The following is a 27,821-nucleotide window of genomic DNA, read 5'->3' as shown; positions in this document are numbered from 1 at the left end:
GTCCGATGAAATAAATAATAAATAATAAATAATAAATAATAAATAATAAATAATAAATAATAAATAATAAATAATAAATAATAAATAATAAATAATAAATAATAAATAATAAATAATAAATAATAAATAATAAATAATAAATAATAAATAATAAATAATAAATAATAAATAATAAATAATAAATAATAAATAATAATAATACCGCTGTGATTACTGCACTGTAGCTTATCTGCCTTCTTGAATGTGGGGTAGGTGATACCAAGATTCCTAGCACATGGCATTGATTCACCCTCCCGTACCTCAGTAATAATTCGATGAATTTCGTTCTCTAATGCTGCACCTTCATTTTTGATCAGTTCGGCTACTATTTTGTCGGTGCCTGGTGCCTTCTTATTCTTGAGTCGACGGATGGTCTTTCGGGAATCGTCAATGCTAGGTCGAAAGCGACCATTATAAGTTTTATTTTAGTTAAACGAAGATAATAGCATTTGCCGTATTGTAAACTTTTAGTCCACTTAGTTGAGTTTTTTAACTTTTTCTCAAAGTATTTGCTTTTTGTAATGAACCATATTACCATATTTATAATTTAATTCGCATCTTAATTCCTTTCGAACTTAAAATCATATTAATTAGTATGGTAACAAGCCTTTGTTTGCACCTTTTTTAGAAATATCTTTCGTTGGAATAAAAATTATCTCCGATACTTACATAACTTCTATCAACGTTCTGTTGTGTTCTAACTAGCACTTGAAACTGTAACAGCAATAATGCGATCAGATTTATCGCATTAAGCATTGTCTATGAATGGAAGTATTTAAGAAAGCTCTAATTCTTTAATGTTGGTAAAAGAGAATTGAGACAGAGATTGTGGGACAAATCTTATCACTTTATTTAGTTTACGCTTTATTTACTGTACTATTGACAAGACCCAAAATTAAACTGCCCTCGTTTGTGATCCATTCTCTTAACGCATGTATCTTAACGCACTACATAAATACTTTTCCGCCACATTCGTTATGAGCTTGGCTATAGGGCTGGAAAATCACCGGGGGATCTGTTCCACGCAATTCTTTAGGACGTGGAAAACATAAACTATATTTTACGTTAAACCACGGACGAAAAAGTCATCACACCCTTCAAATTTATAACAATTCTCTCAAATGTTCCATTTGGTATCATTACAAATGGATTTTCGAACAATTTCAGTTCAAGTAACTTCGGAGGATACAAGCTCTCATTCATTGGAATGGTTTTAATGTTGTTGTACGTCAAATCGATCACTGTTAAATTAGGAAACTGTATGAAATCTTCCACGTCAATACGATCTATTTGATTCCATGCCAAGGTGATTAATCGGGCTGTTTGGGGAATAATTTTATGCAGGCAACGAGGGACACGAGTAAGATTGTTGTGGGATACTCTCAAGTTGGAAACTTTAGCACCTTCCCAGTTGCAGAAATCTAATACCTTTAAACGATTGTGATTCAGAAAAATAACATTAACTGCCGGGTTCGTTAACTTTCCAGTGACTGTTTCAATCTTATTTCCTTGCAAATGTAGCTCTGAGAGTTTCGAGAAAGGCCAAAACACTTCCAAATCTATCTCCTCCAACTCATTACTGTTCAAATAAATTGATTCCAAATTTGGATTGCATGGTATTGCCAATGGTCGAACAATGTTCGTTATTTTGTTTTGACCTAAATTTAATATATACAGTACATGTGAAGCGCAAAACAAATTGAAGTCCACACTAGTGATTTGAGTCAATTGAAACGTGAACTCTTTTATGTTGAGTAAATTGGACACCGTTCGTGGAATAATGCCTATTGGACTGTTGATGATGGCTACTGCTCTAATGTAGGTGTTTTTCTCAAAACTTAACCGAATGATTGAAGTTGTGTGAATTTTAATACCAGTCATGTTGCAAGCTGTTGTAAACGAAGCGGTTTCCAACATAGGAGAACCATACACCTGTAGATATTTAATTGAGGTTCCCAGCTCGCTACATATTCGTCCATCAATGGTTGAATTTTGTAAGTTAATTAGTGAAATTGCATGAATTTCAGTCGGTGCATATTTAAAAACGATATATCCTTCCGCAGCTGGGTTCCAGTTTGTAAGCTTACATGATCCACCTAAGTGTTTCCTGCAGTCCAATATGAAGCTTTCGACATGGCCAGCTACGATAGCACCAACGATCACGACCCTGCAATGTAACACACGTCAAGTAATGTCAGACTTTCAAACTCACTGTTTCACATCTCAATTACCACAATTGAAAGATAGCAGAATACATTTACAGCTTCGATTTACAATTTCTACCAAACCTACGATCGTACGATCGTTATTCTTGTACTGAGCTACTTTCAAATGTGCAGACCTTTTATAGCCACGACCAACAAATTATAGCGGCGTTGGATGGTTTGAATTGTTGTGGGTTCCCTTATTTCAAAGTTATTCTTACATCATTGTTATATGGCACAATAATTGTGATTGTTGCTTATTCATTATTTATCAATTACGCCTCAATTTCGTTGGCAGTTGGACAAAAATGTCGGTTAAGACTTTTTGTTTGATTTTATATCGCGTAAAATTTTTATTCTGCATTTTCTTCTTTTTGAACTTATTTTGAACTTTATGAGGAATTAATTTTTCGAGCTTTGAAATAATTATGATCACCTGAATTCATTTATTGTGGGTTGTTGATTGGGGTTGCTACATGTTGTTGATTTGATGGAAAATCTGCTTTAATTTTTTTATATTTTGTCATTCGCATCTATTTATTTATATAATTTCTATTATGACGACATTGCCGTATTTTCAATAAAATTGTCTATTGTTGTTGTGTTTGTTATGTCTGTTGTCCTATTGTTTTGTGTGATGGTTTTGATCCGGTGCTATAGTTGTAGGTGATATTGTGGTTGTTCTGATGCATGGTATTTTCTGTGTTGAAACTATTGCTTGCGGTGTGGCTGATGGGCGATTGCGTAGCTCTTCACTGGAACAACCATCTATGTTCGACATTGGCCGAGCCTTAACGGAACTGGAACAAAACAGACAACAAATAGTTTAAACGGACTACAAGTATCCATCTTTAAGTTTGGCTTCCTTTTAGTGGTTTTGCCGTTGTCCTTGAAGGTGACTGTAAAACAATTTTCCACAAAGACATCAAAAACAAAGCATGGACTACGAAGGGATATAAGGTCTGGCGGTTTCAAACTCTACGCAGGACCACAGAAGGTGATCCACATCGTGAAATCCTACACCGCAACCACATACCTTTCACGTTGCCAGATTAATACGCTGTAGATGTCCATCCACCGTACCAAGGCCGCAGGGGCACTTGCAGAGAGATCGTGAAAAGGAAGCGCCCTAATTCGTCCGCTTCCCACATGCTCTGCCATCGAGACAGGAAAAGTTGCTGTTGCTGTGCGTAAGAACCCTTGGTAAGAGATGGATCGGTCGTTAAAAACGCATTCTCTGACGCCTGTTTTGGACAGTGAATCTGCTTTCTTATTGCCGGGAATTCCACAATGAGAAGGGACCCAGATTAGCGATATTCTAAACGCCTAGTAAACATTGAGCCGAGCAATACAACAATTTTAACAGCAAAATAGTCTTGGCCTTTTAACATCCTTGAACACGAATTATGGCTGCCTCAATTTGAAGAATGCTTCGGAGATCTCGCTAAAACCACCGAACCCATTGCCCCTCCTCAGAGGATGACCCATCTGTGTAATACTGGGTCATTATGTTAATATGGCCGTACTTGTTCACAAAAATGCCCGGCACGACCCTAGGGTGAAGATCATGAGGAATGATCTTGATCTCCTCACGCAACGAGGAGTCTGTACAAACAACTGAACTGTTTGCACAAGGTAAACCCATTTTACTGCTTGCGGGGCGCTAGGATTGACTTGTAGCAACTAAATCATTATAGCTTTATTATTTAATTAATTGTATTGCTCATAGAACCTGTTTCTATAACCGTTCTAATACGTTCTATGATCAAGGGATTTGTAGGTATCGAAAATTGTCGGTGATTGATATCTTTTCCTCGAATAAAAAGACATCAATGTTGGGTTCATATAGCCTTTTCTCCCTTATTATATAAATAAGAGATTTTCCCTTATTCTTTAGCCCCTTTTTTAAATTTTTATTAAAGACAATGTTTGTAATATTTAAATGTAACGAATTTCTAGCATAATTCGAAATACAAAAATACTCATTTCACATACAAAAAAACATTAATTGTTAGAAATTTGAGATTCGCGAATCTCGAATTCACGTAATCCGAGTGTCTCGTAACTTGGCAAAAGATTGTACATGACATTCCAATACAAAAACATGTGGCTTTCCTATGGGAATAGGGAAAGATTTTATAATTTGAGATACCTTAAAACCTTTAGCTTCGTGAGCTACGGTCACGAAGCTTCGTGCTTTTTATTTTTGGATCTCAGATAATTTGCTTAACGCACTTTTTCTTGTTTTTTTTTTTATATCGCAACACGTGTTTCTCTACTCTTTTCGGCGTCTCTCTGTCAACCCTATCCCGCGTCTACCTGTCAACTCTTCCCAAGGTCTGTACAACCGCTGCGTTAGAACGCGTTTACGAACGCAGAGTACAAACCAAGATATGATGATAACGAGGTGACACCGCGTCGTCACAATCCATAGCTCTTCCCAAATAAAAACACGAAACAGTCAATGGACCAGCACACAGAAAATATGTTCATACTAACCAGCAAATGAGTACTACGAGAGTAGCAATCATCAAAACCAAATCATGCTTACTTGTGTAAGATTTCTCATTAATAGTTCTTTTAGTAAAAAACATACTTTTACAGATGTCATAGAAGTCGTTTTAATAGAAATTTCACCTTAAATCCACAGCAAAATATGTTCCATACTTTGACCTAGCCATGTCCACTCTGACTAACTTGAATGTACCTTTTGGTATGCTAACGATTGGATTTTGAAACAATCTAAGTTCACGTAGCTTCGTAGGATATAAACACTCGTTCAAAGGAATCGAAGGGATTTTGTTGAACGACAAATCGATCACTTCAAAATTAGGTAACTGCTCGAGATCATCTATTTCGAAACGATCTATTTGATTCAACGCCAGATTAACTGATGTTACTCCTTCAGCTAATACTTTGTACAGACAACGAGGAACACGAGATAACTGATTTAAATACACACTAAAGTTAGGTACTTTGATTCCCTGCCAGTTGCAGAAATCTAGCATCTTTATGCGATTGTTAACTAGCAACAAGTCACGTATTTTTGGATTCGTCAGCATTCCCGTAAGCGTCTCGATCACATTTCCATTTAAGTTTATTTTTTCCAACTCCTCAAATGTCCGAAACACATCCAAATTTATCTCCTCCAGTAAGTTATATTGCAGTTCCAACACCCTCAATGAAGGACTACAAGGTGCTTCGGAAGGATGAACAATGCGAGTAATTTTGTTGCGGGACAACTTTAAACGATCCAGCTTGTGTAAAGTGCAAAACAAATTAAAGTCTACACTTGAAACTTGCGTTTTTCGTATGGTGATTTCCTCCGAATTAAGCAAATTGCTCACCGTAGGTGGAATAATACTTATAGGACTTTCGTTGATTATTACACTTCTCATATGGGTGTTAGGCTCAAAGTTGATCTGCATGATTGATGACTTGTAAATTGTAAAATAACTCACATTACAATCTTTTGTGAAAGAAGCCATTTTTAGCTTTGGACTTTCACGAATATCAATAGTTTTGAAAGTTTTTCCCAGCTCGTTGCAAAATTCTCCGTCAATAGAAATTGTTTGTAAGTTAGATGCCGACATATTGGAAATGATCGGAGAAGCGTGTTCCATAATAAAATATCCTTCCTCAGATGGGTTCCAATAATCAATCTGACACGATTTTACTCTTTCTGAGCAATCAAATAAGACAGCCGTCACATGACCTATCATAACAGCAATGATCACCGTACTGGAAAATCACAAACACAATTAGTGACAAATTTTACAAAACACTTCACTTCTGAATGCTGTAAGTACCATGTTCTATACGTGCCGAGTGACATCCCATATACAATGGTGTAGTAAAGAACGATATCTCAACTGAAGAACTTTTGGCGTACTACGTATCCTCCGGAGTAGTCGATCTTTTATAGTCTTGTGTCAAAATAAGCTCATGCCATTACAGTTAATGAGTATATAAATCGTAAAAAAATCATTAAAAACTGCAAACCGGATGTAATTATTGCTGATCATCAGTTTGATGACAAGCTCAGTTTTGAAGCTTTAACAACAAAAACAACTCATGTAGTGCTACAGAACCTGTTGCTTACTCGTTTCATTAATGTCTTGGTGAATATATGAAGGGAACGATTCACTATACTATTTTGGAATTAGTTATCATTATGTCATCACCTTTATCATGAATTACCGTTTGCTTTTTACTCATGAAGATCGTCCATGTCGCAATGCAAATTAACTATTTTCACCACGAATCAAATGATCGTAGTTGAGCCTACGCCATTAACCGAGATTCACGGATAATTCGATTCCATGTATCTCGAATTTTCGAAATTCCGATTAACAAATCGTTTATATGTCGATGAAAGGTATCCAGTACTTATGACAGCGTTATGGGAAGCATTCTAAATTACTATTTATGTGTTCATGTCGAGCAATCGAGATATTTTTTTTAGTATATTTTAGAATAATAAAATACAATTTTTTTCGCGGTCTAGGGATGTATTGGTAGCGGCGCTGATCTTCACATGATCCGGCATCCGGCTACATGGCTCCATTCAGCATCCGGCTACTCGGTACAACTAAGTCTAATAAGCCAGAAATGACAGATATTACTTTAGAAGGCCGTTACGCCAGAAAGTGAGGGAGAGAGAGAGATAGATAGAAAATAAAACAGTAAAAAGAAGTGTGACATCATACTACATTTACACCAACGATCGTTGTACAAAAAATGTCGCAAGCTGCACTTAATTATTCTTCAACGAGACTTATAAACTTTTACCAATCAAATTTATTATTAAATTAAAAATTCTTTTAAATAATCAATCATCGAAAAACAATCATCATAAAACCGCTGTTATCAGCCATTTAACCGCATATTTAGCGGGAAATACCCAATACCCTCCCGTTCTGCAAGCCTTAGGCTGAACCTCTCAAATGTCAAATTTGGAACGCTGACGATTGGATTTTTATACAATCTAAGTTCACGTAGCTTCGTAGGATACAAACTCTCGTTCAAAGGAATCGAAGGGATTTTGTTGTACGACAAATCGAGCAATTCTATATTAGGTAACTGCTCGATATCTTCTATCTCAAAACGATCTATTTGATTTACAGCCAGAAGATAATCTTTTGTTTCCTCAGGTAGTATTTTATACAGACAACGAGGAACACGAGTTAAGATATTAAAAGATACGCTAAAGTTTGGTATTTTGATGTCCTGCCAGTTACAAAAATCTAATACTTTTAAACGATTGCGAGCAAGTGACACATCTTGTATTCCCGGATTCGTCAGCATTCCAGTAAGCGTCTGGATCTTATTTCCACTTAAATCAATGTTTACCAGCTCCCCATTTCAGTTTTCGTTGGAGAGAAGCATTCGCATCTGATCAATTTATATTAATTTTTCCGTATTCACGGTAAGAAAATAAATTACATGTAGTTAAAAAAAAATATCCGTTGCTGTTTATGAACACACTAATTGTACTTTTTTTTTAATTATAGAGGATTTGAGCCAGTAATGGACGTATGCACTTCTTATCGTATATCCTAGTACGTAACGAAAAATAACGCTGACAATAAATCTGTTGTGGGAGAATATACCTTTGTGTACAATTGAATTATCGATCTTATCGATCTTATCGTTGTGTTATAGTACGGCTTATTTAGGACAAAACCGGCCTTTTGGATATTCAGCACGCTTTAATGTAAGTTACTCATCAGCCGGTAACTTTTCGCGAACCTCTGTTTTGAGTGTCCGACTTGAGGCTATAGAAGCGTAAGTTTGATTCTGATGCCTCACACGATGCACTAACGATCGTTCAATAAAATAAAACACCTTGAAAGATAATATCGTGAATGCATGGAATATGGAACTGCCCTATAACTTCCTACAGTTCATTTAAATTTGGCTATAAAACTCTTATTGCTTACCTTTTTACCGCCAGCAGCCAACAGCAGAATCGTTCGCCAAATAAAATTAAAATGAGTGCAAAGTTTGTGGAACGCGCGACGATCACACGCTACCCTCATATCCCTTTTCGCTGTGATCTCTCCAATACAATAAAACTATCACTGCTGGCGCTGCAAAGTGCGCAATAATATTCGCGTCAAAGTGCAATAAACAGCAGCAAGCTATTAAAATGAACGCATGGGAAAAATGATGATTATTTGGCGAACGTTTTAATCAGCAAAAAGCAAAATGGCCCACCGCTGTATCGTTATTGTGCAGCGCACTGTCCGTGGACGGGTGTGTGTGTGGTTGGTTGGCCAAAATTAAATCACCTTCTCCGTTCCGTGTCCATTTTCCTCATTAACCGAACCGGTCTGGTTTGCCTTAATCCGGCGCGGCGGTAGGAAAAAAAAACCATCGATTAACCTGCACAAAGCTCCTATTTAATGATTTTTTGTTGCGCGCCGTAGTGTTTTATTTGGCTCTCTTTGATGGCAATTTCCATCAATCGTTACCGCTGCTGCTATTATTCAAGCAGTGCCGTTGCGCGATGCGTGGTCGCGCGTGTGTGTGCAAATTAATCCATTGTGCAGCAAGGATGCGTCGCTGTACCGTGATTGGCCACCATGGGTCAGTGGCCAACAAATGAGCAACATCGTGTCTGCTTATGTGTCACGTCACCGGTGGACGATTAAAAAAAACACACGAATGGAAGGATGTGTGGTGGAGCGCATGGGTGCAAAAAAACAAATTAACTTGCCGTCCGGTGGACGACCACTGTCCACGCGGTGGGGCCTGCAGGCGAAGTGCTTGAATGGAAATTTTTGATCCACCACAAGCATCCGCCGGGTTAAGCGTATGTACAGGATATCATTAACAAAATGATGAAACAATGATAGTGCCGGGATGGGGCCGGCATGTACCTGGAACAGGAAGTCAACATGGTGGTTTTAACTAAAACACACACACATATATATGAGTGGCCAATGAATCACATGTTGGCAAAAAAACCGCTGGGGGGAAAGGCTGGAATGCTGGAATCGGGCAACCAAACTAACGCTTCTATCAATTGAACTTACCGCCATTTTTAATTGCGATGGTGAATTTTTCATTACTTTCATCTCACACAAATCCTTCGCCAACTTCGCCATCGATGAATCTGAAACCGCATTATCATTTGCGGTGGTTCCTGTACATTGCGGGTTTGTACCCGAGCCACCGGTTTTTGTTTATTTGTGATGTGATTAACTGGGCTCATGCGTTCACGATCGTGGCACAGCTTAGCGAATTATTAATATTTTTGCTATCCCTTTTTATTCGGCCAAAGGACTCCCATGCAAAGAGGTCTTACGATTTGGACATCTCGTACGTGATAAGACGAATATTTTTACCTTTTTCTTGCTTGCCCCGAAAGAGAAACTTTTTGGGCGGGGGAATACTGCCCGATAAGCAGTAATGAGCTTCCCGCCGGTGCCCATCGTCCTGCACCGGTTCACCCAAGAGGAAGCCCGGTTCAGGTCGGATCCTCGTGGGGGATTGTTGTTGTGGTAGGATAATCGGGATAATAGATATTATTATAAGAAAAGATGTGCTACTTTCGCATCCTCACTCATCTCGCTCGGCGAAGCGTAAGCTTTCCGCTCGACCGATGCCATCGAAATGGTCTCCCGGTTGGGCTCGGTCCTCCCGTGAGTTCAAGGACTCCCTTGAGATGGGAAACGATGGGAGAAGTGCAAAAAGCGTGAGCGAGCGAGCAAGGAAGATAACGAAACAGGGTTAGATCACCAATATTTACCTTGTTCCATTCCTCATCTCATGACCACGGAGCACGAGGACGCGGCCGGGATGATTGCGGTGGACACAGGCAGAAGTAATCACTATCCTTTTATCAGGCATCTTATTTCCTTTCCGATTTCGCTATATGTGGCGTATTCCAAATACTCACCCATGCCAGCGTGTCATGGTTCCAACATCACTGCACCCGGACAGCGCCAAATGGGTTTGGTGAATGGTGTTCCATTTCTTGATAATGGGAAGATTTATCGGATGGAGAGAAAAAATGTATCCAACACGGCACTGTTTTGGTCACTGGCACACCGTACAGCATGCTTTACAGCATGACGTGGTAAGGTTGGTACAACTAAACAGATGTATACGGCTGAACTGTATCGATTCGTAAGTGGCATTCTCGTAGCATATTTCCCATCTCGACTATAGACGAGCATGAGTTTCTAGTTCTAGCGGAAAGGAAGTGCAAACAGTAAAGTATTCGAAATTTCACAAATAAATATTTCAAATGGAAAATATGTTTATTTACGGGAATTTTTTATTTTGACCTATCATGTAATGGTCTGTTATTATTGCAATTACAGTATTGTACGAATTTCAGGAAAATACAATAATTGAGGTCAAACAGCACCAGCGCTCGTCGAAAGCATCTTTCTTGTAGCCGAAAACATTAGGGCCCTGGTTTTGAGGGCGCATTCGAAGAAGTTCTGTAAAGACAGTTCGATCATTGTGCGGTCAGTTTTTCTGTTGATCGAGAATTAATTGAAGTATAAGATATCTTGAGCTGATCGCTTTGCAAAACTCGTACAACACTTCATGTAATCCTTTGAGCAGATTGGGCCACGGGAAGCCTCTAAACTTAAAGAGGATTACCAAAAACCGATTACCGATTACCAATATTACCTGAAGTTAGGGCTCATTTAATTATTACGTAACACAAAAATTGTCAATTTTCGACCCCCTCCTCCCCTATTGTAACAAAACGTAACACTGGACGCAACCCCCCTCCATTAATTACGTAATATTTCGTTGACCCACCCCCCCCCCCCCCACCCTTGTTTGGAAAAATGAAATTTTCTTAAGTAATCCATGTAATTCCATCGTATTTCGACTAATGCAAAAAGTACCAAACATACTGCCTATTAAATTTACTACTCACGGCTGACTAGCTTGATCGTTGCTAATATTTTGAAGTTGTTTTAGAACATTTTTCAATCTATACAGCTACGATTCTGCATACGATACTTCATTAACCATGTTTGTTTTCAGGCTGTCCGTATCTTTCAATATGATCAATACATTCAATAGCAATACAATCAATATAATTGGCATCATTGACATGTACCAAGTTAACTAAACCAAGGTTGGATAGGTTCTGGATAAAGATATCAATTTCCGGATGACGCTTCGTATAAAAGTCTTCAACTCCACAGATCCCAAACGAAGGATTCATTCGCTAATCGTCCATTTAAGAAGCTAGTTTGGGAGTTTACATTACATAGTACCTTGGCTAATCGATGTAATCTATTAAGAAAAAGAATTCGTACGTAAATTATTTATCAGTACTATTCGTTTCTTATTTATCTAGCAACCTTTTATTTGCGTAGTTATCTTCTGTTATTTCTCATTATTATCTCATCTTTTTGACTAACTTTTTTTTATAAAACACAGATTAAAAGGATAAAAAACTGACGAAAGTATAAATACATTTGTTGGTAAAGTAGATTTAGTGAATAATTTTCAGTAGAACGAAGCTGGACCCAAAACTGACGAAACCCTCTTAGCCGCGTTCGAGAGAAAGATGCTCAGAAGGTTTTTCGGCCCCGTAAGTGTGGAAGGACGATGGAGGAGCCGCTACAATGATGAGCTCTATGAGCTGTACGGCAAACTTAGCGTAGTACAGTGGATTAGTTTCAGCTGGGCCCCGGTGGACTGGTCACGTCATGAGAATGACTCCGGACGACCAAATTCGAGAAATTAAATTCGAGTGATCATTAACCATTTAAATCAACTATTATAGCTGGTATTCTGAGTTCAAACACGGTTATACAAGCACCGAGCACGATGTTGCACATTTTAGTTGGCAAAAGATATTTATTGTACCGTGAATGAGCTTCCGAGTACTAAATGATATCGAATAATTAACTGTAGTATGGTTTATGATTGATGTATGATTGCATGAAGTTCTTTAAGACAGTGGATAACTTGGATGCATCATTCTGAGTCTGTTTAGAGCTCTTCAAGCTCAATGTAAATTTTAAGAGTCGACGATGCTTGCTATGTGACAATGGATGCAAACTGGATCCACTACAATACACAGGATTCCAAAATCACCATCTGAGTAGACACCAGAAGCCATCAGTGAGTCAAAGTTACCAAGAAACTTGACCATTAAATAATCGACCAGTAGATAGAAAACATGAAATTTGTATAAAAATACCTTGAATAAGTTAATTTTTCATACATACACTATGAAGCGGGAATCTAAGTATAATCTTATTGTATGTTATGTAACAAAAAGTTAACCCCCCCCCCCCCTTCCCCCTATGTAACAAATCGTAACGCTGGTACTGACCCCCTCCCCCCCTATCAGCGTTACGTAATAATTGAATGAGCCCTTATCTGAGATATCTAAAAACAGGTGAAGTACAGCTGCTTTAATTCAGTTCATACATCAGATGTATTCCTCCGGTACTTTCAAGTGGGGGGGTAAATGCGATAATATTACCACTAGTAATAATACACCCAACAACCTTTTCACTTAGGCAACCTCCAAGGAGTTTAATTCCAGATACGAATTACTGCATCTTTCCAGAGTAACGCACTTAAATACAGATAAATAGTTCTAAGACAGAAATAGACAATTCAAAATGACTTAAATCTTGTATATTTGAGAGGGAATATTTAAAGAATTGTTGTTTTTGTTGGCGTAGCGGCGGAGGTCTTCATATAACAGGACCGGCCCAATCTCCCGTAGCGAAGACTGACTGTTCGGCTACGTGAAAAAAAAGCAAAAAATAAGATAGAAATGGCAGGTATGACCAAGAAGGTCGTTACTTGGCCTTGTATTTTGTTTAATTTGATTTCATGAAGAGGAACAACGCTAAACTATCTTTCAACTAAATGGAATGATAGTCAACCGAACATTTGAAGTTACAACTATTGCAGCTGATCATGATCATTCATGTTGTAACTGATCATGATCAATTATTTACGTTTCTGATAAATTGTGTCTTTTTCGATTTGGACTGCAGTAGTTGGACCGTTTAATAATATTCTTATCCACCAGTTCTCGTATTAACCTTGCCGGCTGATTATTTTACTCTAACTTAGAGCCAAATTTGAAATTTAGCAATGACCAATCATCAATTGTTAACTACGTTAACGATAATAATTACTAGGTGCTTCAAAAAGATACTGTGATAGTCTTTAAATAATAGTTTAGGTTGGGTTATAGACGGGCTGTTTTAAAAGTGTTAATGTTGCTGAAGGGATACAAAAAACTGCAGAAAGTCGATTCCTTACCGCGCGCCTTCCAAGTAACGTAAAAACTCTTCAACAAATGGACCCAAGTGCGTGTGTGTGTTTGGGACTATGGGTGAAACTTTCACTGGAGTGAAGCATAATTACATGTTTATGAGGCTGCATCGTCCCGCGCATTAAAGGTAAAGATAGTTACTACCATTTTGCTCTTCGCTGGCATATGCGCATCTTTAGCGTGTTCAACGACCAACGAGCTGCATGAAGGTAGGCAAAGTTCTAATGAAGTTAATTAGCGAAACTTTTATTTTTGCCTCCCATCAGCATCCCAAACCCCAATGAGGTTTGCTGGCGGTGATGTTTTATGCAGGTGATGGTATCAACCACAAGCAAAACTAATGCAAGACAACGATGGGGAAGGGTGTGCCGACGGGCACAGAAGAAATTCGATTCGTTAGCGCACAGGAGCGCATCAAACGATCGATTCTCGTCTGATTGATTGGTGAAGCTCTATTAGTGGGGCGGAATGCGGGCGGGTAGGGTACTCATTTTTGCTTGTAGAGTAGCGAGACGGTTTGTTTTATGATACCTTATCGTTGCAGTATGCTTGGTTGGGGTGGCTGGATGGAACAATTGAAGCTCGATGTGGTTCCTGCGGGAGTTGTGAGATGAAGTATAATAATTCGCTTTTCGAGCATAACACAGAGTTGGCAGAGGGAGCGCATAAAGTGAACTTTATAGAAGAATCATCAAGCTCGGGTTTATCTGTTAAGAGTTTCTCATCGCAATTACTCCGATCTCGTGCTGGTGGTTTTTTACAGCAACCAGATCGTTCGTGTCAGATGCAGGCTACTTGGATCAGTACTATCGCTTGAGTTACTCATTACCACAAAGAGCTACTTTGATGTTTGAGAAATTGTACACTCATACACATTCTTGGAAACTTTTTCGCGAAACACCACAAGAAACAAAACCAACACGGTAAGAAACAAAAAAATGGCCAGGATAAAAATCTGGATCTTAACAAATAGACACTATTTATCATTGGGGCTGAAGTTTGCTATCGGTGACATTTTTCAGTGCACCATAGTCACCTCTTTTTTTGCTAGCTTTCTTTACCCAATTCCTCACCACTCCCTGGCTGTGGTAAAGCTTCACCAGTTGAACCCTTTCGCGCCCCATTCACCGGCAGTGCAGCGAAGGGAGCAAAAATCGACAAAGACCACCGTCCAACGGGTCCATTCTTTATCGTCTTTTCCTTTACTTCACGGTACTTTGAGGTTGGTGGGACGTGGGTTTTTTTTTACCGGCACCTTTTAAGCTACAGCATTTCATTGGTTGACTTATTTGGTATTTTTTGTTGCTTCTTTGCTTCATCCCAATCCTTCCGAACACATCCTGCCCGTGCTGGTGATGGCGAGCGGTCAAACAAAAAGCACCCGGATGACAAAGGCAAACACGTGAAAATTGTGTGACGATGATGAGCCAGACGAAAGCAAAAAAAAAACAAGCAGCTGGAAAGAAACTCAAGGCAATGGAAAATGCCATCAGAAACTTGGTGGCCGGCGTGTGAGTACATGAAAAAATTGAGAGGGCAAAGTAGCAGAAATCAGTTGGTGGTTTTCGCCCATTTTTCATTACGGCCAACTTTTTCGACCAACGATGCGAAGCTTCGATGCACTTTTCCGGACAGTTGCGCTTTGTTCTTCGTGCGCCGGCCTTTTATGTTCTCGTATTCTGTGGTTTTCCATTCTAAATCGGGCCCATTAACCACCAATCGGAGGTTCCGTTTTGCTTTCGCACTTCGTGGGGCATTTTGATTTAACTTGCAAAGGCAAATGGCGGTGAATGAACGTTTAATCACAATTAAAATTCAACTGAGAAATGTACAATTTTTAAGTCATAAGATAACGTGATCGTGTCTAACATCGGCATAATAGTAAATGAATATATAAATAAAAAATAATATAATAAATTGCTTAAAAAGAAAATTTAATTATCTATGAATAAATTATCAAAATTTATAAATATATATTTTTGAAAACACTGCGCACGTGCATAAAAAATATAGAAAACATTTATAGGTAATTTAATGTATAAATAAAACACTATATTTTTAAATTTCGACGTAAACTAATTTATTTTAAATATTCCTTTTTGTGCTTTTCAGTTCTCCTGTTTGTTATATCCTCAGATTTAGCTCTGGTGAAATAAGGATGCTCGTTTTTGTAAATTGAAAATTTGAATCTTAAATGAGTGCGTGCTTTCTATTTGAATATTATAACTCGTGAATGGTTCGAATAAGTTAAATAAGGAACCAATTCAAAATTTGTTTTTATTTTCGTTAAACGGCCTGGCCCGTATCGACCGATTTTACCACGTGGCCTGACAGTCAGTCTTTGTTACGTGAGATTGGTCCGGATGGGAGTTTGGTCCGAGCCGTTCGTGTGAAGACTCGCGCCGCTACCATCATGCCACCGTGCTGCTCTTAAATTTATGGTTGTTCATTGTTTATATTACTTTTAGCAATTACAGCACACACTATGCGCAGACACTATTTGCAAATATCAATAGATTTAAAACTATTTAGAGATTTAACTTTTCCGTTTAATTTGTTATTTCGCTACTAATACCAGTAATATATCGAAAAAATAGTTATATAATTGGAACTGAGTTATATCTCTAAAACAAACTCAATTGAAATTTTATGAAAAAAAAAACAGTTCATTACTCGTCTCTCCATCTACCGCTCTTTATGTACAAAGCAGTGCAAAAGGCAGAAAAGCAGAAACCCCCGGGAAAGTGTCACAGTAACATATTGTAATTTTCCACCAGGAAGACTCCATTAGGAAGAGCCTTTTTCTTTGTTTCCTGCTGACTTTTGTTCCAAACGATGCACCACAATTGGTCACCCGAACGCGCAATCACACCTGATGCAATCGTACTCCGCTGTGATTGCTCGATACTTCTCAAGCAGTCAGGCAGCTCAAGGTTCAGCGTTCGTCTCTTCAATTTCCCTTTGTCGTACACAACCCCCCCCCCCCCCCCCACACACACACACACACACACACACACACACACACACACACACACACACACACACACACAGCATCCAATATAGAACAAAAAAAAAGGGAAAAAGAAAGCACACTCAATTGTTTTTCATCCCGCGCGGAACATCTGTCCCGTCCGGAGTTTTCCATTTGTTTCCCAAGGCTCGCCACTGTCGGGGAAATAAAAAGGGGAGAAAATATAATAAAGTTCCCGAAACGACAGGAATCACACTATTCGTATGGAAATATGTTTTTAATTAAAACTTTTGACGCTAGTGTTTTTTTTTTATTCGTCCAGTGGTGTCCAGTGGAAGTCGTGAGGCGTGCGTTTCTGTGCCTGGTGCTACACGGACAAACATCGACAACCTGTGCTCTGTGGCAGAATTTGGCAGACGATCAGTTTTTAAGCAGGTGAAATGCTGGCTGTGCTGGAGTGATGGTGATAGTGGCGTGTGTTTTTTTTTGTTTGTTTGTTTGCTATCTTCTTGTTTGTTTGTCTAACTCGACTTGATTCCAAATTTCCACCCAAACATCTGAGTTGCCATTTTCTCATTATTTCTTTCTCTGTCTCACTCGCTTTCTCGCTCGCGCTGAAGCTTGTGGTCATTAACGGGTTTGATTCGCGTGTCGACGATTGTAGCACGGTCGAAGAAAACTCATTTGGGTGTGGATTCAGTCTTCTCAGTTGGCTATATTTATTCGTCCGTGCCACTAAATTAACTAACTAAACTCACTCAAGAAGGTGCTTTAGATGCCTTTTTATGTATCGCTTTCGCTCCATCGTTCATTTCGGGAAAGCGAGATAGACAGTACCGCTTAACCGTCCAATATGTGTCGGAATTTTGACGACCACTGTCATCTCATCCCTATCCGCCCGGTCTATTTTGGGGTTTCGCAAACCATTCAACCGTGGTAAGAAGCACCTGTAGTTCTTGGCTTTCCAATTTATAGTTGGTATATCGGGTGGGCAAAAAAAAACGAAGAATTACACACAGCCACACACAGACATTTAACTCGATCTCTACTTGGTCGATTGGCAGCGGGAAAAGCTGGGCTCGCATTCGGACACCGAAGCTGCCGATGGACACCGATGGTGTGCTTGTGGGTGAGTAAAACTTTTTCCATTTTCCACCTCGGTTAAGCTTGTTTCTCTGCATGGCACCGAGATTTGGCATCACACACAGCAGCATCATGGCATGATATGATGGGAATCGGTTTTTCTACCGTGAAGGTCCTCCATTAGACATGACAGGTGCACCTCGACTATCGCGGGACACCGTTCTGTTTTTCCCCATCTCTGATACGACTTTGTGGGATAAATTTAGTTGGTGTTTAGTTTTGTTTGGAGAGTGTTTTTGTGTGTGTCATGTGTGTGAATCGCTTAGCTACACTGAAGGTCTGACAAACGACGAATCGGCACCAGTCATTAGAAATAGAAGGCAAAAACATACACGTCGTTTCACGATGCTACCACCAAATTTATTTTTTTAAACTACTACTACTGCTGCACATCCACTTGTCTAAGCCACTTCATGCAATAGTCCTTTTTTTTGGAGGGCTGATACGCCGTAAACATTCAACCGTACCTTAAATTGCCATAAAATTTCTCCATTACAAACGCTCGACGGAGCTGCTGGACCGTGTCACTTTTACACATTCGTCACAGCTAGTGAAAAGGTTTAATCAGGCAGAAGTACACTGATTACATTGTCGCCACAAACTGGCGTACGTCCTGTTCTTTGTGTCCCACCGTTTATTCGGCAGATGCTTTGTCCTTACCCGTAGAAAGTCTTTTATCAGCAAAGTGGGTGAATGATGATGACAAATGGGGGTACGGCTGACGTGTGCCCGTGTGTGAGTGCATGCCAGGTATGATGCATCAATGCATGAACATAATAAATGAGTAAGTTACATTCCTAATACGCAGTGAATGTGCATTGCATTAGGAATGTTGCAGCGATTACATTGGTGATCTCTGCTAGTGCTCCATAAGAAAGTTCGTTAGCATGGCAAGACAATGCGATGACGATTGAATCTTATCTCGTTGCTTAGCACATGCTTTCGTTCTAGACGTGATCAAGGAGATTTTTGGTTGGAAGAAAGAAAGGAAAACAAATCTTCTACCCTTTTTTTATGCGAGAAGAACGGCCAGGCCGGATTGCTCAGAACGAAAGGTAGCTTAATGTAGTATACAATTCACATTCGATTGTAGACATTTCCTTCCGCAAGCAGTGTCAGGTCACCTAATCCCTTGGCCGAAATCTTATACCCTTATTAAGAAAGGATTTCCAGAGAGACCACATTGAGCATATTGCACATAGAGATAATGTACATCACATCATAATGCAGCTCAGTGATTTAGTGCTAGTGGACTTCGTTCTAACTGATGTTCATTCCAACTAACTAAAAGATATAAACAGATACATGAATAAATTCAAATATTATTAGAGTATTATATCATGTCAAATATAAGTAGCGTTTACCTATTTTTCAATACTGTTTTAATGGATAACAGTATGTTTAATTTATTGTTTCTACTTAAAATTTGTTTCATTTGTTTCATACTACTACTTAATTACTTACTCATCCGGCGCTACAACCGCTTCGCTGTATTGGCCTGCTGCAGGAGTCGTCTAAACCGCTCAAGGTCGAGCACCTTCGTCTGATAATTTATTATCATGGCATTTCTGGCGGACACATCAATTCCACCGTCATTCCATCTTAATTTGGGTCTATCACGCTTCTTCTGTCCACGTGGACGACCTAAAAGGCTTTTTATGGGTTGGGTCGTCCGGTGTCATTCTCATGACGTAACCAGCCCACTGGAGCTTGGCGTGTGTAATCCGCTGTAAGACAGTGCATTCGCCATACTGCCATAGAGCTCGTCATTGTAGCGGCTCCTCCACACATACGAGGCCAAAAATCCTTTTGATCATCTTCTTCTCGAACGCAGCTAAGAGAATTTCGTCAGTTTCGGACAAAGCTCATGTCTCAGAGGCGTATGTGAATACCGGACCTATGTAAGTTTTATATAGCTCAGCTTTGTTTGTCGCCACAGGTGGGTTGAGTAGGGAAGTGTCCTAATGACTGCAGAAAAACCAGGTGGCAGCCCGTGCGCATTCCTGTGTAAGTTAGAATTTGTTGACTAATAGAACATGGTCCTCAAAGTTTCTATCTCCGAGTCGCGGATGCCCCTCTGTAGCGCTAGGTTAAAGAGTAGACAAGCTTGCCCATCTTCTTAGTGTAGACACTTGGTGATAGAAAAGGGTCCTAAGAGTTTTCCACCCACCATCACCTGGCATGTGACGTTGGTCATTGTCATTCGCACTAGTCTGTTAAGTTTGGCACTCCAAACCAGCTCATTGTGTCGTTAATTTTTACCCTGGCCATGCTGTCGTTTGCGACCTTGAAGTCAATAAAGAGATGGAAGGAGTGTAGCTGCTGCTGCCGCATCTTCTCCAAGATTTGCCGCATGGTGATGATCTTATCAAAGGTGTTTCATACGAATCATTTTAAAAATGGTTGCGGAACAATAGAACCATTTTAATGGAGAAGTAAAAGTCCTTTGTAATCTCAATGTTGTTGTTGATCTCAATGGAATATTCATCAAACCATGATCCCTCGCATATTAGAGTTGGGTGAAATGAACCAAACCTATACAGTTCACTTAGTGTTCAAGAGAACAAAAAAACAGTGAGAAACCTGGAACAGCAATTTTAACCTATTGACCTTGGGATGTAGAATTATTTAGAGAACGACCTGAAATGATAGATTACGACAACTATTTTAACGAGTTAAAGGATGAGAGACAACCATTTTGGTCATTTTCTGTTTACAATAATGACTTTACTAACTTTATTGTATATTAGCTTTACCATTAATTCGATGTTTGATGTGTTATATTTCCAAAAACCTATACAGATTTACACTAACCAGAAGATCTTTTAAAAAATCCGATGGAAACGTACTCGTTTTTTAGTTAAACAAAAATGTAGTACATTCTAATTATAGTCAAACTGTTTAAACAGATCGTTTTTTTTTGTTGTGTAGCGTTCAGCGTTACAGTGGAACTTTGCAATTAAAACTTGATGGATTTTTTTTCAAACAGAATGAAAAAATCTAACCATCAACATCACGCCCGTTCGGTGAAAAGTTAACTTTCACAAAAATGTGCGACACACGTGTTTGTTTTCGGTGCGATCCATTTGCCGAACGATTTAACGTCGCACGCCTAAACCAATTTCGGAGGTGCCGAAGTGAAAAACGCGCACCCAAATCGAATCACGTCCCGAAAGCGTTCCGCAGCGCGTTACCCATTTGATTGATTCGGTGATTTTGTGCCTTACTGTTTCGGGTACCGACTTTTAAAACGTTTCGCCTCTGGTCGGGCGGGCGGCATGTACAATTGCCGAACGGGATTGACCGATGGATGGGAAGGGAGAAAGGGATTTTTCATTTCCTCCAGCTCGAAATACCACGATGGTACCCATCAACGGTGCGTTCCGGAGTGACCGGATACAAAACCGGAAACAGTTCAAAAATTTGTTCCATTTCCTTTGCCTCCCGTTTTTTCACCGGTTTCCACCAGCTGGCTGGAGTGTGCGTGTGGCGGGCTCTGTCATGGCGCGTTCAGCCATGTTCGATTAACATTCACTATCGGTGGGGTGTGGTGGGTTTCTCCGCCACGTTTTGTGCCGCCTCTAAATGAATTTCTCGCACACCGGAACTGCATAAAAGCAGTTCCGTGTAATGACCATCATTTGTCGCGATCGGACTAGGCGTTGGCCGGTACGACTGGAGGGTTTTAGCGTTAGTGGTACTTTTTGTCCCCATCCGACCCATTACTGGGATGTGAGAAATGTTGGATTTTTGTGCAAACGAAGTAAAACGATGAAATAAAATCAAATCTCAACGAAGGCAAAACACGAAGGATTCGTTCTTGTTTTTTTGGCTTTGTTTTGCATTTTACCACTGTAGTTCTGTCATTTGCTGGGGGAGCTTTTTGTTTCGTGTTAGCAAATCCGTACACTCCGGTTTGGCTGCTTTACGTCACATTCCATCACACCGTGCGGCAGCGGTGGCAGCAGCAATTAATCCATCTGTGTGAGCTTAAATTCATTTCAATTATTATTTCAATTTCCTACAACCGGCGAACCGGCTCGACCGGACTCGGTCCAGTGCTGCGCGAGCGATGGCCATGGTTTTTTTCTTCCCCCCGGCTCGTCATTTCTCCTTTGCTAACGTTAATGCTTTTCATTGGCTCACGACGAAGCGGACAGTGAAACGCTAAAAATGTAGGCTTTTTTTGAGTGAAACAAGCCCTGAATGGACGCAGCACGGTGGGATATGTATGGTGTCAGCTTTTTCCTGCCCGATCGTTTGTGATGAATAATCGCGGCTAACATTTTTCCACCATTTTGAACGCATTTTAGTGCATTCAAGTTGTGTTTGGTTGCGTACGCGCGCGAGTGTGTGTATTATGCTAGTGCATATGCGGTTGATGTTAGGTTTAGTTGATCGTGAAACCTCGAACGCGTTTGTGTGGTTGCGAATGGTCGAGAAGAGTCATACAAGATGAATAACAAAAACGATCAAGGGTGCATTGAAGCACGTTCAAATCCGCTGCCAACGTAAAACGAAGGATTTGGAAGGGATATATATTTTCCCATTTGTTGCAGTGGATGACGATATTCAAATTATTGATAAATTTTCATTTTAGGTAAGCTAAATTTATCATTATCTCTGAACTTCATCTATTTTCTAATGCCTAAAACATTTAAATTATATTGTTTGAAGTAATATTTACTAATTTAAGCTCAATTTAAGTGTTATTTTTTTCGGACTAGTTTATATATAACTATGACGAATGTATTAATGATATTAGATCGTAAGATAAAGGTATTCAAAGATATTACACAAGAAAGGAGAAGATTTCACCTATTATGTTGCGATGTTGCGATAATAACATTGATGTTGAGATACACGGTTGGGTGCTGGCTGTCAACCGATCTTTCTATAGTCTGAGCAAACTTTTCTAATCGAACCGACGATCAACGACGCTGAGCGTATATAGAGATATATAATTAGAAGAAGAAATAAATATAGTTCCAGTACAGTTCCAGTGGCGCTCGGCCGTGAACGGTTTAGAACACTTCTGCAGCGGGCCAAGTCTGTGAAGCGATCGTAATGCCGATTAAATAAATGAGTAAGTTGCAATTCATAATACTTATTAAATCAAATCCTATCAAATCAAACATGATTTGATTTTGGTCGCAGGAACAAAATTCTTGCAATAAGGACAATTGCAAAAATGAAATGGAATGAAAGTTGTTTTCATTAGATTAGTGAGCAAATCTGCTTAGCAACAATGTTTTGTAACGGCTGTTGGCGTTGCCGATCCAATTTTTCTATGTTTTTTTCATTTTTTTCTGATTCTGAGCCAAGTATTTATGTTCATCTAACCTGTTTTCGATACATTAATGCAAGCGACGAAGTGCTCAAAACTCCTGTGCATAAAAAGACCATGTGGGCACCGTCTGTAGGCATACCTGTACTATGATTTGAGTTTGGACAAATTTTAATAGTCACTCCTCGAAATGAGTGATTAGAAGACGAGAACGTTCATCAACGTTATGATTGGAGCATTTTGTATCAAGAGTTATGGAACATCCAATTCGAAAAATTCATTATTTTCAATTAAAGGTATAATTAAAGTCTGTGTAGGTTACTGGTCGATGCAGAGCCATGAGCTTGTTTTTCATGTTTAGGTGAGTGTTTTTACAAAAAAACAAATGTAACATAATACACGCAATTCGTAGCAACAGTTACTCCTTGGATTAAACTCCTTGGAGGCCCTGTTCTAATTGAGGCCCACCAGTAGAGGGAGTTCACCGATCTTTAAAGGTTCCCTTTTTTCTCGTACCTCGCAAGACCATAGACCGATATACATACTTTTTACTCTCTAACCACTTAGGATTCGAGCCACCCGTGATGGCGGGGTCTTAAGCGACCCTAGATTGTCTGTCGTCAGATTCGTCGGGACCCTAAACGATCAATAAATGTAAAAAAATCATCTAACTGACAAAAATGAAATTTTAAATGTTTGGATTATGTCTGGAGATTGTCAAACGAATGTCAAAAAAATCCTTGTGGAAGATGAAAGTAATAACTCTCAGTTATACCGGTTACAGAATGATGAACAATCCAACATATATTGGAGAATTTATTATAAAAAAACATACATTATTCTTTAGTTTCTTTAGTTGGTAAAAATGGTAAAAATGGTATAAAAAGTCGATACGGGCTGGTCGTTTTAACGAAATAAATAAATGAATTAACTTAAGTTTTCAAAATGCCAAATAGAAGCAGATTGATGCGAATGTTCTCAATTTGTACGTGTTTTCATTAATAATATTTCTAATTAAATTATTGTTGAAAAGTTGGGATCCACAATTTTGCGAATGTCTCGCACTAACAACTGCATTGTGTGTTCATTTGGTATCTTGCGACTGAGTTTTATGTCCTGCAGTGACTTAAATTAGCTCACACATCAGTCCAATTTCACGAAACAATACCTTGCAGGTTGATGATTAAAACGTGCACAGGGCCTATAACGAAATTTAAGGTGATTGTCGAACGTTTTGCCCAGGAAAAAAACACTAGTTCAACAAACAAACAAATAAATACCAAAAGAGTTCGCCTCTATGCTTCAACTGTATCGCATGGGAACGCAAATGAAGATGATGAACGAAAATAAAAACAAAAAGCAATATGCTTGTAACAATTGCTATAGCTTTCGGCATGGAAAGGATGATTATGCTGTCGTTTCGAGCAAACAATGACGGTCAGAGAACAAAAAAGGCTGTACACAACAGCGCACAGCTACTGTGTTTCACGCGAGCTTTGCACATCGTCCCGTCGGCCACCTTCTCGCCACCAAATGCTTTTCCACGGCGCAGCTTTGCGATTAATTGAAGTTATGTAGCGTCAAAGGGAATTAATTACGGCGTCACTTTTTCGGTCAACATGGGATGCGTTTTGCAGCAAGCGTGCACCAGGGTAGCCGTTTGTGCAACTGTAGCCAACATCGACAAACAGCAGGCAACAGCGGCCGAAACGTGTTGTGTGTTTTGCGAACAAAAATTACCATCCGTACCGGGGAAAAGTGAAATGCTGGAATGGAAAATGAAGCGTAATGGCATTGATAATGGAATGTGCAATGTATGTAAGTGTATGTGCGTGTGTGTGTGCGTGTGGTTCATAGTTATGGGACATGGGCTTTGGGACGGAAAAGGGTGGGCGGTGCGTGAGACTTGAAGAGGTCAACTATTTCGCACAACATTTTCGACTCGTTTCATTTTGTTATTTTGAGCGAGGCGAGTGATTTGGGTACATGTTGTTGTTCAATTTGTGTGTTTTGTACAATGTTTTCGCATGTTTTTTTTTGTTGTTGTTTGTCCTTTTTGGTGCTTTGGTGGAATTAAAAAATGCTGCTTTACATCCCACTATCGCGTCGCAATTCAATTTGACAGCACCCGCTTTTAACCGTGGAGACCCATACGGCTGGTTAGGCTCTGGCGGTTTCTTGTACTTTCAAGCGATACGGGCCATCACCTTCATTGATTGTTTCATGGTTTGAAGAGCTGTCAAATTTAATTTTATTCCACGTTTACCTAATGCATACACGCAATGAAGTGTTGAAGTGTCTTCAGTTTTAAACCCGGTTTTAAATAATAGTTGTGCATTGGGTTTTTGTTATACAATTTATTTTATTTATGCAGCCCGTAACATAACAATGCCTGATTTTTGAAAATAACAAAAACAGTCGAGTTAAGTATTTCTCAACATGCTAAATTTTGTCTGATTTTTTCACAATTTTACATCTGTATTTCGCTTACTCTAGTCGTATTTGAAGCGCGTTGCATCGAAAAATTAGCTTTTTCCTGTTTTAATTTTATTCCAGCGCTCGTTGTAGGTCCAGTATCAGTATTGTTAAGGATTATTTTGCAAGATTATTTTTTTTTTGCTTTGAAACCCTTAGAATTGCAAAAGTTGGTAGCCAAACTTCATCAAAAATGGTTAAAACATGGATTTTGTTAATGTTTTTAAGTTGGTAAATATGTTTAAAAATTATTAACATGCGAATACGCACCTGGAATAATAAGTTTTAGTATTACGAGGATGTCGTATTTCATGTGGCGTTTTTCGGAAACATGCATACCCCACAGGAAAATGCGTTTTTCTTCTTCTTTAAAACTTCACAAAACATTGGATTTATCTATCTCTTTAACTTTGTTGATATTCTTTAATCATTACTTTTCCTGTTCTTACGGACGGTGTTTCGTACATTTATATAATTTATATATACACAGGTTGTAGAATGCAGCTTATTACATCTCTCTCTCTCGCTTATTATATCTCTCTCTAACATCATGAGTAGAGCTTGGAGTTGACATAAACGGTTTTGGGACACGCAGAGCTATAGAGGCTCGTTTACCAGCTTTCATGCCAGGTAAGGAATTCGCTCTGTTCGAAAGGTTTTCAAATCTTCAATGCTTTGCCTGATAGTGTTTCGAAAGTAGAAAACGTTGTCCAGATTTCGGAAACTGTGGCGACTTGACGGAGCAGTGCCTTTAAAGCTGAAGTAATCATCCACTCGTTAACCTTAGATCGCGTTAACTAGTTTCTAAATTACCTCTACGATAGCTTCTTTTTTTCTCAGTCCCATGCAGGGGTAAGAGGTGGGACATCATCATCATCATATCAATATATCATATAAATCCAAATCAAACATCAAGTACAAAAAATTAAATGAATTAGGTTTGCTCGGTCCGTAGAAGCATTAAGAGAAGTGTTTACGGACATTTAAACAGGGTTATCACAATTTTGTTTGGATTTCGGACTTTAATGATCTAGTGATGCTCCATATACTATGTAAATACATTGTCTCACCTTTAGGAGAACTGTTCAATAATGCTTTTTCTGTGAAGGTTGATTTTTTTTTGGATCTATTTCATAGTTTAAAGTTCTATTTATTGAGATTGCGTACTGAAAATGCGACTTAATAAATTCATTCATATTTAACTGCTTGTTAAAACAAATGTGTTGGACATAAAACTTTCAATACCCTTTAATAAAAAAAGGTACACTTCAATTAAAAAATGGTAAAACAACTATCAATCGCAACCAAATCTTGCTACTTCTGATACGATCCCACCGATCATTACTTGCTCAATCGAAATGAAGTGCATTTGAGTGACAAATTGATGGAAATTGGATTGGTTTTGCGAATGTTGTACCCGTCAAAGCCGGAGCGATTGCGAAGGGCTGGTTAGGCTTACGCAATAGTTTTTGTTTCGATTAATCCACCGGATGAACGGCGGCCATTGCATTGGCTCACTTTTTCTGTTTGCGTACTGTCCTTGCTGTGGCTGTTTTGTGCCGTTGGCATTAAGCTTTACCAAGGCAGGTTGGCGGTGAAGGGTGGTGTAGTTAATCTGGCTCTTGTTCTCGCTCTTCTGGTGAATGGTGATTTTCATCTTCATTTGCTTATTGTTGCGTTATCGGGTTTCGGGGAGGCAAGTTTTTTTTATTGCTGCTGTGATGCAATACGAATCGGATTAGCCGCGAGGCTGTGGGTGATACTGAAGTGCTGGATTGCGTGAGATGATCGCAAGCGCAATCAAACGGGAAAATTATCCACCAGTTAATCGAATGAAGTATGTGGTGATAGTTTTTTTTATTGTGCACGAGCTTTTCGGAAGTACAAACATTTGAGTTAAGTTAAGTTTTAATGCTTCTTCGTTCCTTTTTTCAATAAAGCAAATGGAGCATAATATAAATAAATTTTATATGTGTAAATTTATAGAAGGAGAGATGGCCCGAGATGGTAGCGGCGCCGAATTTCACACGACAGGACTGGTTCATAATTTCCTCCGAACCAATCAGGCGTTGCAAGGACTGACTATTCGGCTGCGTGGTAATATAAATCTAGTATCCAGAAAATAGCAGGAATGGCCTAGTATGTCGCTACGCCAAGTAGAAAAGAAGTTGTTTTAAAATAGGATTCTTAAGTAGAACAGTTAGCATGATCGCAAGAATTGTTGAAACATGAACGATTCCAATAACGACAGCATATCAGTATTCAGGCTAAAATTTGGTAGTAATCAGAGATATCAATAGCATAGCTTCGTCAAATAAAACTGACGAATGTTTTTATCTTGAAGTCTCTCTCCGTCGGTTGAGAAAACATTGTCTAGGAATGACCTACTCCCTTGCCAACCGTCCTGTGTCTAGA

At 39.1% G+C, this 27,821-nt stretch overlaps 1 protein-coding gene across 1 annotated transcript; it reads right to left on the bottom strand.

The window, feature by feature from the left end:
• Window positions 1-736: 736 nt before the first annotated feature.
• On the bottom strand, window positions 737-5,671 carry LOC128302840 (leucine-rich repeats and immunoglobulin-like domains protein sma-10). Its single transcript, XM_053039689.1, has 3 exons — window positions 4,941-5,671; window positions 2,127-2,206; window positions 737-753 (listed from the first exon to the last, which is right to left on the bottom strand). The coding sequence occupies exons 1-3, from the start codon at window positions 5,669-5,671 to the stop codon at window positions 737-739; spliced, it is 828 nt and encodes a 275-aa protein (XP_052895649.1).
• Window positions 5,672-27,821: the final 22,150 nt, after the last annotated feature.

Source organism: Anopheles moucheti, chromosome 3 (assembly GCF_943734755.1).
Source record: "Anopheles moucheti chromosome 3, idAnoMoucSN_F20_07, whole genome shotgun sequence".
In the NCBI taxonomy this organism is placed as follows: Eukaryota; Metazoa; Arthropoda; class Insecta; order Diptera; family Culicidae; genus Anopheles; species Anopheles moucheti.
The sequence above is the reverse complement of the archived record's forward strand: the minus strand, read 5'-3'. Positions and strand labels throughout refer to the sequence as shown.

Coding starts and splice junctions, on each gene's coding strand:
- LOC128302840 (XM_053039689.1), bottom strand. CDS start 5,671: ATGCAGATCAACTTTGAGCCTAACACCCATATGAGAAGTGTAATAATC. Junction 2,207..4,940: donor ATACCAAAAGGTACATTCAA/GTTAGTCAGAGT, acceptor GTTACATTGCAG/GGTCGTGATCGTTGGTGCTA.